This window comes from Columba livia, chromosome Z (assembly GCF_036013475.1).
Source record: "Columba livia isolate bColLiv1 breed racing homer chromosome Z, bColLiv1.pat.W.v2, whole genome shotgun sequence".
Lineage (NCBI taxonomy): Eukaryota > Metazoa > Chordata > Aves > Columbiformes > Columbidae > Columba > Columba livia.
Window position 1 is genome coordinate 470,031 of NC_088642.1, and position 12,363 is coordinate 482,393.

At 50.2% G+C, this 12,363-nt stretch overlaps 1 protein-coding gene across 11 annotated transcripts in view; it reads right to left on the reverse strand.

The window, feature by feature from the left end:
- The window catches only part of LOC102098886 (NEDD4 like E3 ubiquitin protein ligase), a 121,424-nt gene that overhangs the window by 64,540 nt on the left and 44,521 nt on the right, over nt 1-12,363 (reverse strand). For 5 of the 11 annotated variants that reach the window (XM_065046708.1, XM_065046709.1, XM_065046711.1 and 2 more), the window contains exons 3-5: nt 12,175-12,256; nt 8,638-8,676; nt 7,107-7,160 (exon numbers count right to left, since the gene is read on the reverse strand). In XM_065046708.1, coding sequence (XP_064902780.1) covers nt 7,107-7,160; nt 8,638-8,676; nt 12,175-12,256 — 175 coding nt within the window. Of the gene's footprint in view, nt 1-3,129; nt 6,467-7,106; nt 7,161-8,637; nt 8,677-12,174; nt 12,257-12,363 lie in introns of those variants that run through there. The other 6 variants (XM_065046710.1, XM_065046702.1, XM_065046703.1 and 3 more) reach the window with 6 other exon arrangements.

The following is a 12,363-nucleotide window of genomic DNA, read 5'->3' on the forward strand; positions in this document are numbered from 1 at the left end:
TTGTCCCAGTTCTGTTTATTCTTTGGAGTTGTCAGACATTTATAGGTGGTACAGAAGTTCTAAGAGAAGCAATTAACCTCTTTTCCAATCCAAAAGCACCACACTTCCAGCTCAAGTTGTAAAGAAGTATGAGCATGGGGGCTGGTTAAAGGGGATGAAAGCTGTTAAACAGGGACAGGCTGGTGAGCGGCCACAGGAGTGGGCAAGAAGAGCAACACTGAAAGAGAAAACTGACACCTCTCTCTGTGGGCTGCATTAACTAACCTGAAAGTAATGAACTCTCGCAATGGTTGGTTGAACAACTGGGAAAAAAATCCCTTTTCAGTTTATTTCACCTTCAAAGCTTTCCACGAGTTCTCCTTGTGCCGACGAGCGCTGTGCACAGAAGCCACCTCCAGCGACTGGGCGCGCGGCGGAGGCGCCACCGTCGCCTGCTCCGGGCCCTGCGCTACGCGGAGCCCGGGTCCCCCGCGACGCCGGTCGTGCCTGCGCCAGCCCTGCCCGCCCCGCTCCCAGCTGGCGCCTCAGGAGCACAGCGACTCTCCGTGCTTTCACAGAAGCAGTTATTCTACAATTCTTTCTAAGGAAGGAACAGAAAAGCTGCATTGTGAGAAACGTAGACTTGCAGAGCTAAGAGCTGCCATGTCTGTGTAACTAAGTCAGCCCTACTACCATAACATTTTGCTAGGGCACTTTGTATTTCTATCACAACAAAGATGCCTTTGTCGGGACTCAAACAGTTGTCCAATACATGAGATTTCTGAAGTGTTTCCCACAAATACAGCTATGCACTCACAGACCCAAATTATAAACAGCGTGAGTATTTGTTATACGCCACAGCAGCCTATTGCATTACACATCCAATATCATAGTGGCCAAAAGAATCTGTAACCAGGCTTCCAAATGAAATTTTTCACAACTGGACATAAGCTCCTAGTTCATGTTCTAGAACGACCCGTAACGAAATCCACCCCGCTCGCCCCAAAGCGCTTGTCTGAAACAGCAGCTATTCGCGAGGTCACAAAGAGCGGGCAGAGCCGCACCGCGGCCGCCGCTCGCGCTCGCCCTCCAGACAAGCGAGGCCGCGGCAGCTGCCGCTCCCGGCCCTGCCCGGTCCCACCAGACACGCACAAGCTGCTTCCACGGGCTGACAACTATACAACATGGCAACTTTCCCCTCAGCTTCATGGAACAAATATTTCCGGCACAGCCTTGCTTGGCACCACAGGTCCTCCAAACAAACCTCTGTGCGATGGATTAAAAATGTACCTCACTAAAGAATGTTTTATATGTAGACAAAATAGAGCAGATCTCTCACCAAAATGCTTTCATTCCCCACGTCCTGTGGCATCTGGCCCAGCCAATCACCTCTACCCACAAGGTTTCTGGGCTTACTTCAAATATGAGAAACCAGCACGAGACATGTTTTACATTTCAGTTAATTCCTCGCTTCTGAAACTCTCTGCACCACCATCGCTCTTTGCCGGCACCACGTGGGCTGAGCGCCCCCGCGACCGCCGTGCCTCCCGGCTGACCAAATCCGCTTCACATGCTGACTGAAACTAGGAGCGCGCAGGAACAGTTTCCTGATGCTCCCCTGGACACACTGCGGTACGTCCTGGGCACGGGAACAGGTCCTGCACTGGAGAGCAAAGAGGTGACGTTGGGCTGCAGAGACAGGGCTCATCTCCGCAGGTCACGCAGACCTGGGAAGCCCCGGGGCTCTGGGACGAGGTCGGACACCCTGCAGCTACCTGTGTAACGGGTGCTGCTGCTCCGCCATGAACCGCTGTTACTGGAAAGGAACAGCGTAAGAAACAGGAAAGGAAAAAAAGACACTTTTTTTTCCCCATTTCATTTTTAGTACGAGATTTAGATTCGTTTTAGGACGAGAACACGTAACATACTGCGCTGCATACATGAAAGTCAAATGAAGGCGATCATCCGTGCAGTTTCTGCATTTCAGATTCTCCTGCTGCAACGTTCTCGGGCTGGCAGGAAAGATCCAACGCGCTCCCTCACAAGGCGGCTGCCTTCCAGAGGCCCAAGCGAAACCGGCGCTGCCCGGGGATTACTTCCATGTCACTTTGCTTTCAATACAGGTTTAGGGATACTTTGTGATTTTCCCCTCACAACGCCTACTGAAGAGCTAAAAGGAAGGTTCCACTGGATAACCTGGCAACTCCCAGCCCCGCACAGAAAGCTGCCGGCTGCCTGTCCGTCTGTCTGTGCCGCGCTTCGCGGAACCAACGCGCACAACACACAGGCAACCAACACCAAAAGCCCCTCCTGGCGAGCCTGTTCTCACAGCTGGAGACGGAGCGCTTGCTATGCTATATACAGCAGCACCGGCTGGGGAACTCGAGTGGGCGGTGTTCAGTTGCACTGTAAAGCTATTTAAGCAAATGACTAAACCCCGAAGTTTCATTCCTACTCCGGTCTTGTAAAAAGTGGCTTAAAACCACAAACCATCAATCTTCTCCCGTTATAACAAAGAAAAACCAGGTTAATTTGTCATCCTAAAGCAAACCCACAGCAAACACAAACACGACGCTTTAGCGAGCTGCGCCCAGCTCGCGGCACACAAAAACGGGGCACGGCTTTCATTTCCACAAGGCAAAAAAATCACAATTGTAAGATTTTTTTCCTAACTTCTTGGTACCTTATCTGTTAAGTCAATATCCTGATTGGAGTTACCGTAAGCCTTCTACTTAGCTACTTAGCTACTATTGCATTAGCACACACATTTTAAAGCCGAGTGGAGGCACACGTGTGTACATTATACTCAGAAGGTGTGAAAGTATTTGTTTTTAAAAACAGAGCGCAGCAAAAATTCACGCAGCGAGGTCTCAGCCAACTAAATTAACACGAACACTTAATTTGCCGCTCGAATGTTTTGATTTTCAAAATCTTTCCAGCTGATGTAACGCCGAATTAAGAAACGTGTGACATTAGGATCTCAAAATATTACACTGGATGTAATGATAACTGAGAGCAAAGTTGGGTTAGATTAGAAACAGAGATGATTGTGCTTGCCCCAGAGAAATGCAGAACATTCTAGCGCTAACAATGGACGTGCCGCAGCTGCGCCAAGCGCAGACCCTTTGCAGTTGTGTTTCACATACTTACTGCGGCGCCGGTGGCTGCGGGGCCAGGGCTGCCACGCTCCTCCTGACCGACCACCCGGCCTTGCTCTTCGGGACCGCGGGTGACAAGGATTCTGAAGTGCTGCTGCCTCGTGTTTTGATCCGGTCTGATTTTAAACAGGCAGCCCTGCCCCTGAGCAATCCGCTCTACCGAATCGCTCCTAGGCACTTCTGACCCGTTCCTGCAGTTCCCATGTGGTTCCGAATCCAAGCCGTCATCCGCGGGGCTCGTTTCTCCGGTCGGTGGCTGGACAGGGTAGGAAGTGCTCCTTTCCAGCCGTATGCGAGGGTACCTGACCAACCTGTCCCCTTTTGTTCCAGTAAAACCAAAGTTATATTCTCCTCCCGCACTCGTACCGCTTGTCTGCGGCTGCTGTAACTGGAGAACAAACAACTTTTTCCCTGAATTTGCTGACATATCTGGCACGTGCTGCAGAGACCAACGCCGGGGCTCGGGGGCAGGAGCGCTGTTTTGGGCCTCGCTACCAAAGGGGAGCAGCGTCACCTGAGGCACATCTGCGCTTGAAGCCCGATGCTGAATCCTCACACCGCTTATGTTTAAGCCTGAAGCTGCTTCATTTGCCTCGGCTCCTTGGGCAGCTGATGAAGCATCCTCACTCTGGTTATTAGAAGGAATAGTACAAAATATTCTGCGATTACAGCAAACAGTTCCGTTAATCTGTTGCCCTAAGTCTTCCGTCAGCCTGGGTGCAGAGCTCTCAGGGCTCACCTCTGGACTGCTGGCAGAAGAATGGGTTTCCCCAGGGGACGCGTAACGCTCCCCCAAGCCCGAGAGCTCACCAGGAGCTGTCTCCTCCGGAGACTCCAGCGCTGCGCACTCGTCCGCGCAGCCGTTCGCAGTCTTGCGCTGGAGGGAGATCTGCATCGACGAGCTCCTCGTGGGACGCACATCCACGCTGTTCAGCAGCTGGGGAATAAACATGGACGTGCTCCTCTTCAAGGAGCCCACTTCTTGCAAATCGCCGCCGCCACCGTAATCCGCCCCGTGTCGGGAGAAAGCGTGCGGACTGTGCCTTCTCGGCAGAGTGTGGAATGCCATGAAAAAGTCATCTTCTCTCTCCCGGTCGAGGATCTCCGATTCGGGGGCCGTGTTGCTTCGCCCAGAGCCAAAATGAAACCGCAGCCGATGGGCCATGGTTTTACAGAGAGAAGAAAAGGAGAGGGAGAACAGCAACAATTCAGGCACTGCCAGAAGTTAAAAACCAAAGACATAAACTCCAAGAGAAAGTGTCCCATCTGCCAAACCGTTAGCGCTGCAGCCCTGAGAGCGACAGATAGCAGAAATAGCCCAAGTGGCGAGCGGCATTCCAGGCATGGCTGGGGCTGAGCAGCGAGCGGCCGGGCAGGCCGGGCGGCGGGGCCGGTCACGAGGCCGGAGGGCTCCCCGCCGCAGCGGCCCCGGGGGCGCGCAGGGGGTGCCTGACACGGCACCTTCCCAGCTGCTCCCTTTCCATCAGCGGCCGGCCCCAGCGGGAGAGCTGGCGCAGCTGCCCGGGGCTCCGCACCGCTATAAATCTGAACCGCCGCGCATTTGCATACGGCACCCCCGCAAAGATTCAACTGCCACAAAAGCGCCGCGATCCAGTGTCAGGACTGTAAGGCAACTCACATGCAAAGGAGAAAAATTATTGCAAGCTTAACGTTTTGGGGTGTGTTACAGCACTAAGCTGTCATGGCAGAACACGAATAAATATAGCGCAGTTACGCTTTCAATTTTAACTCTGCCCAGAACATGGCTAAGCAATGAACTTCTTGCCTTTAAAAAGCCGCAACTTTCACACTGTCCCTACAAAGGCAATCTAACCTACGCTGCCCTGCGCAGCCCCTTCTGAGAATTAAAAATTAAAACAAAGCAATCGTACACATGGCAAAGAGTTCTCACACAAAAAAAGCAGCAGAAAAGTGCAAGATGGCAGGAGCTACAGTTTCTTTTTCAGTTTTACCAGGCAGTAAAGACGAGCGAAAAGCGGAGACGGGTGTTGCATGTCGTTTTGCACCGGTTTGTCTCAACGGCGCTCCGAAACTCTGCCCGTTGCTGGCCAGGCTCCAGGGGCAAGCTCAGCCCTCGCCAGAGCGCTACTGCCAGCGCGGAAACGCGGCGACGCCGCGCCGGAGCCGGAGAGCTCGGAGCGCAGGCAGGCAGGGTGCACCCCAGCGCACACCAAACTCCCCAACGGGGCGACGCAGGAGCGTGTGAAGGGTGCTCACAACAGCGCTGGCTCACACACACTAGGAGCGTGCACCGGGGCGCATGGGCGCTCGTGCCCTGGGAGAACCCGAGAGCCTACGCCTCGTCCACGGCTCTGGAAATTTGTAGGTGGAGCGCCAATATTTTATTCTACACGTTTCAACCTCTGTTTGCAAGGAGCTTGTTTTCAAAAGACAGAAAATGACCAATCACAAGAGAAATGGAAGCTTAAAACCATAGAACTGCCAACAGACCACACAATCCCCAATTGTTTTAAGTGGACTATGAGCCAACAACATGAAAAGCATGAATAGCTTCTACAGAGCAACAGTACCGTACTTCACTTGTGGAAGCAGAGGCGCTGATATTATTTTAGCTTATTTTTCAGATAAAACCTATCATCCAAGGCCGCGGTCTCTTTGCACCAAAGGTGAAGCCTGCATCACGTTTTGCACGTTCTCTGTTTTGACTGGGGCGTAGAAAGGAAAGGGCGTACGGCAAACCAGAAAGTGCTTTGATAACTGGAGAACACCAAGAGGAAACAAAGTTCTTGGGATAAAAACCATGCAAGTATTGACAATAAGCCAAAAGAACCAGTTCAGTGCCTCCTCATTCAGTAAACACAGCCTGACGGCCATTTGCCACAGGACCCGCTGCCTCAGCCCGCAGGGCGCTCAGAACCATCACTTTATGTCCATAAACACGTTCAGTCAGCCCACCATAAATACAGTCCCAGATTTACCGAATTACTTCCTTCCTAAAGAAGGATACGATCATTTGGCTGTAAGTTGGGTTTGTTGTTTGGCTGGGGTTTTTTCACCCAGAAGGTGACAGCTTGTATGGTTCTCCTCGCTCTACATTTAACAGGAAGGCAGAGGAAAGAGCGGAGGTTTTGAAGTCAGATGTTTCCACACTGGGATTTGTGAGTAAAAGCTTCTCTACAACACTGATGATCCTAGTCTTTACGAAGCAAATGAGACTGCGCTGTGCCCAACCAAGCAGATTTAACACTGATCTCATAAACAACGAGACGGTGTTACAACTTTCAAAAGACAAACCCAAAAGAGTCACTCCCCCGTACGCCACTGCACTGGCATATTGAACCCAACATGTTCAGAATGACAGCAGCACTTATTGCACGTACGGCTGTGTGAAAATCTTCTCTACTTAATCACAGCAAACGCAAGCAGCACTCAGATGTTGGGAGATACCTCTAGAAGAGCTACTGCCTCTGACAAATTAAGTTAAGACTAACCATGCCAACAACATGCTGGGCGCTAGGAGGCAGAGAACTGAAAACGTAGCAGAGAGCATCATTCTGCCATTACCTCAAGCCTCCATACAAGCACATGTTGGGTATTAGGCGCAGCGCGGGTAAGCGCAGCCCAAACAAGAATGCACAAGTATTAAAAACATGATGGGGGTGAAGTAGCTGCTTTTGAGTAACTAAAAAAGGTCAAGACCCTGCCAGTTTGCACTGGAGAGGCCCAAGGAAGAACACGGTGAGGTTTTCGGTGCCCAGACACCCAGGCAGGAAGGACCACTCTGGTCTGACCCAGCACGGTGCTGCTTTTGTGGAGCATGTTCTGGCCATCAGTCCCAAATGCAGATGCTTTTTGTGCTTCTATCTGCATTTCTTAGCACACTTGTTAACGCCAGCCAAACACAGCCCTTTGAGATGTGCTATACGTTCATCAGCTGTGTTACACGGACCTCGTGATGAGCGGAACACAAGCAAGACAAGCACTCACCAATCTGTTCTCATCAAACACTTCAAACAGGAGACGATGGTTGGTTGGGTTCACCTAGGAGAGAATTCAAATAATGTCACTGCAGGTTCATCAGCTTGATGATAACAAAACACGGGTACTAGTTCACACAGTGGCCAACCACGGCAAACAGAACAGGACTAACAGGTTTATGTAAATCCCTGGTTGTGCTTCCACTGCAGCACCAGCACACTTGGTTTGTTTCTAACCCCGGTGCAGCTGGGCCAGCCCGGCAGCTCACACTACACGTCTCATCCACCGTGCCCAACGCCAGCACATTCACCACATGTGCCTCTGCAAAACCCCACACGAGTCTCCGACACGCGAAGCCAGCAAACACATCTCCACAAAATCACTGGCATTGAGGTGAATTTAAACAGAGAGACAAACACTGAAGAGGAACAAAATAAACAGAGAACTCTCGAGGAAGACAAAACAGCCACCATTAAACAAGAAAAAGTTCTAGAGTATTTGATGTGCTGTTTCAGAAAACTTTGTAATCCAGGTTACCAGGTCCAACTCGTTCAATTAAGAAAACGCAGAACTACCATTCCACAAGGGGCGGACAGTTCTGTGGGGCGGCAGCGTACTCCCCAGCTTGGGGAAAATCAGACGACTGCGACACGCGAAGAAGGATGCACTCTGTTCTATATTCACACTATTGGTTGGCATTTTTAACATGTTTTAGAAGTATTTCTTTTATTTAAAAATAAAAATTCCACTTAAACCTGAAAAGACAGGTGTACTAACCATGATACTGGTGGCAATGGCCTGAGAGATCCCGCCAGCCATACAGGCGGTCGCTAGATCCTAACCCGCCGTTTGAAACAATGCACGGGGCACGTCTCCTCAGGCGGCTGGTTGGGATCACTGAAATGCCACCTAGGCTTTTGTGACAGCCACGGCTGCACTGAAATTCAGCCATTCTTCCTTCCACAAATATGGTCAGCAACTAAATAAAGTTGGTATAGTCCTGCTCACTTATATTACGCTGGGTTTGATAATCGCTATTCTAACCCCTCCTTTACACTTCCAAACATTTAAAATTATTTTCTTGGTGTGATAAAAATCACTCAGTTCTAGCTGTCACTTGGTTTTCATTGTACGCAAGATCTGAAAAGACTGAAGTTAATTAAAAATAAAAAGTCATATTTTGACCTTTTTGCTAAGTAACATAAAGGCCAAGAGCAATCCTTGTCTGTCTTCCTTCTCTACTGTTTTCTCTCCATGATAGCTCTTGGAAATAACCCCGACCAGTCACCACTGTGCGACCCTTTCAAAACCACGGGAAACACGCTCCAAATAAAACCCCTAATTGTGAAACTGCCCATTTCTAGGCTAACCTCAGGCCAGCCTCTGCTGACCATTCCATCGCTACAGAAACTGAAGAGCAGTTACACCAGGACAAGCATTTTCTAATGAAAACACAATAAATAAGCTTCCCATCCTTCCAAAACGCCATGTGCTCAACTGTACACATTAAAATAGTAATTGCGAGTAAAGAGAAACTTACTCTAAAATAAAATTCTTCATTCCATTTCGGATTCAGCGTCTGTAAAAGAAATAGATATGTTTACACACCAGCATTTCCTTACGCTTACCACTCTGTAATCTCCAAACTGTGCGTGCAAGTGACAGTGCTCTGGGAAAACAGGAGAAACGATTACGTCAAAAACATTGCCATCAAATTATTTAGAAATGCTCTATCCAGTAAACCAAACGCGGGAGGATATTGGAGTCAGATGATCCTAAAATAGATGGTAAGTACACACAGGACTCTATGAGTAAAAGGCAAATCACGGAGAACCTATAGAAACAAAACCTGAAGACCCGTTTCATTTTCAAGGTTCATTGACACCCAGATGAAAAAAAGGTGTTTTTTTTAAAACCCACGTTCAACTTTAGGGCCACACAAATCCGGGCAGATTTATACCGTAAATTAAACAGAAAAAAGACCAAGGGGAAAGGTTATTTGCTCCGCAGAGGTGCAAAGGACCAAAGGAAAGGGCAGCGCCACACGGCCCCGGCGTGCCGGCTGTGAGGAGCCGCGCGCGCCGCGAACGGCCGCCCCCCAGCTCCCGTTCCCGTGCCCCTCTCTCATCAGCCATGGCTGGCAGTGGCCAGACAGCCCCCCTGCGACTGAACAAACGAGGCACGGGCTCGCGCTAGACCGGAGGACACCACTGTCCAGCAATGATGCACTCGCTTCCAATGCTGCTTAGCCACCAACGCACATTGTAGCACATACTCGACTTGGGGAAATGCTCTGGTAAAGTGGCAGAAATCTCTTCCGCCTTTCCAAGTCAATCAAGCAGCAGGTCAGGCCAACCCACTAACACCAGCACCCGAGCCAGGAGAAAGCCGTGGGACGAGAGGCTCCAGAAATAAGAGCACAAATAGCTTCAGAGAGGGTATTAGCACGGAAACAACAACAAAACGCCTCACCAGCAAAAAGCTACATCCTAAAAAGGGCAAGTGCTGCTCAGATAAAGAACTGCCAAGAGTCACGCTGAGTTAGATCTTCCACAGGATATTAGAACAAACCAAGGGCTTTCAACCATACCAATAAAAGGAAAACACACAAAGAAATGATGCTACTAAGCAATGAAGCTCAACAGGGAGGCTACGCATATTTCGATACAGGAAATTACGTTTAACGTGACAAATAACTGAGAGGGATCGGTACGAAGATAGAAGTTGTCACAACCGATGCAGCAGTGACGTGTCCAGAGCTCAGGAACCTGGAGGGAGCTTCATCCAGCCTTGTGAAAGCACTGGCACGCGAAGTCACAAGCTGAGCAGCAGGAATTTTACAACCCCAGTAAGCGTTTCACAGGACCAAGGCAGCAAACAGCACACGCGGCTTTGTCTGCTGCAGACAGAAGAAAGAGCATTTCTGTGGAGCATGCCGAGCCAGCTCCAGCAGGAGACACGCGGCAGCCGGCAGGTTTCCCGGGTGGATGGCAGCGTGTGGAGGGAGGTAAATCACAAGGCTCAGCCACCCAGCGCCGCTCGGATCCCGCCTGCTGAACGCGCGGGCTTGCCAGGGCGAGGAAGCAGAGGTGATGGAAAAGGCAAGGTACAGGGCAAAGGCAGTCCCTCCCGGCCACACTGCTCGACACAGACACGCAGGACCCACCCCGACTGAGCAAAACCGCACCGGGAGAGAAACGAGACACTAGTGAAGGGTCAGACACTGCCAGGTACCGCACGGGGAGAGAAACGAGACACTAGTGAAGGGTCAGACACTGCCAGGTACTGCACCAGGAGAGAAACGAGACACTAGTGAAGGGTCAGACACTGCCAGGTACTGCATGGGGAGAGAAACGAGACACTAGTGAAGGGTCAGACACTGCCAGGTACTGCATGGGGAGAGAAACGAGACACCAGTGAAGGGTCAGACACTGCCAGGTACTGCACCAGGAGAGAAACGAGACACTAGTGAAGGGTCAGACACTGCCAGGTACTGCACGGGGAGAGAAACGAGACACTAGTGAAGGGTCAGACACTGCCAGGTACTGCACGGGGAGAGAAACGAGACACTAGTGAAGGGTCAGACACTGCCAGGTCACAAGTGACAGAGCTGGGCGCCATAACTGGCGCTGTCTGCCACAGTCACTCCTGGGACTGGTTTTGCTCAATGTATTTTGATTAATGATTTTAACCCCAAATCAAGATGTGTTAAAGATGTTTGTTGTTTATGAAATAACCAGAGATTGGAAATTGCATAAGAAGAACACTGCTTTGAGAAAACAGAAATGACTACAACTTTCCAAGGGCTGAGTTAACACCACTGTTCTGGACAGGACTGAGAAAGCCCAGGCTTTACGTGACAGTTACAAGAACCAGTGCAAAAGGCAGATGCAATCCCAGCAACACACCGTCATCCCGGCCCTCCGCCTCCTCTCCCTAGGTCTTCCTAGGGCAGCACGAAGCTCCGTGAGCTCCTCTCTTCCTCCATACAATCCATACATCACTTCCACACCTTTACTACTCTTTTTTAAATTGATGGTGCTCTTCTCAGCAGCTTTATTATTCTCCAAAGCCGGTAAGATGAGCAGTAATGTTACAACCTTGTGATTATTATTGTTAGCAGTAATAATTATATTATTATTTCCAATCCAATGCTCTCATTTCAACCCCTCCCAACTTTCTGTGCTGTAGCCATTACATTTGAAATGCGTAGGAGGCAAACATGCCATGTCTTTAGTAATCACGCTTTTGTACCAGCAACACCCTTTCAAATAAGGGCAATAAGAATTTTAAAATTAATTTCAAAAATTAGGTTAATTAATTTTAAAAAAGTAGTCAGAAATTGCCTAAACCTCAAGTTGCGGTCACCTGCGTTTCCTAGGCAGCACGGGCAAAGCAGAGTCCATCGCCACGCCGCCGTTCCCATCTCCTGTCCCCACGGCACGGACTTGCTTCCAAGACCTTCCCCTGGAGGCGCAGGGCTCCCGCGCCTTCCCGCGCCGTCCTGAGCTTCACCCACGAGTCACACACCGGCTGAGGGTGGAGGGACCTCTGGGGCTCACCCCGACTCTCTCTACCCCACACCGAAATCCTCCCGCCCACCGAGCCACGGTGGGAGACGAAACCCCCCCGCCCTCCTCAGGCCCGCCCGCCAGCTCCCACGCCGCCGGCACACAACCAACAAGCCTGCAGGACCTGCGCCTGTCTAAGCGGTTCTGTTGCAGCAAGCCATTATCTTCAAGGATCCTAAGCATACACTGGCAAACAAGCCCATGAAAGCAGACGCACAGAGCGTCCAGGGCACGCGGCTGGTCAGGCCTCTGCCGCCCAGAGCTCTGCCCAGGGAAGAGCAGCTGCCCATCCGAGACTCTGAAGTCTCAGCCCCCAGCACCACTGGTCCAAAATTCCTACACTATTACAGGTTTTTCATTAAATAAGAAAATGAGCTTGCAGCTACGCTGATTTTATCCCTCCCACCTAGCCTTTGCAAGGTAAATAAGCGTTCTGTTGTTACAGAATCATGTTCCAATATTCTTAGTAACTCCAAAAAACTGGAATAAGAAGGGTATATACATACCTTTTTGATAGTTTTTGTCTGCACAAGAGCGAGTTCTCTGTTCTCATCTGCTACATACAGGGAAAGTTTCACATACGGGTCACTGCAAAAGAAGATGTCATATTTAATGGGAATATAATTTTACAGCCAAATATCATTTCAGTATGAATTTGTCATTTAATTGGATAACAATAGCAGCTCCAAACGCTT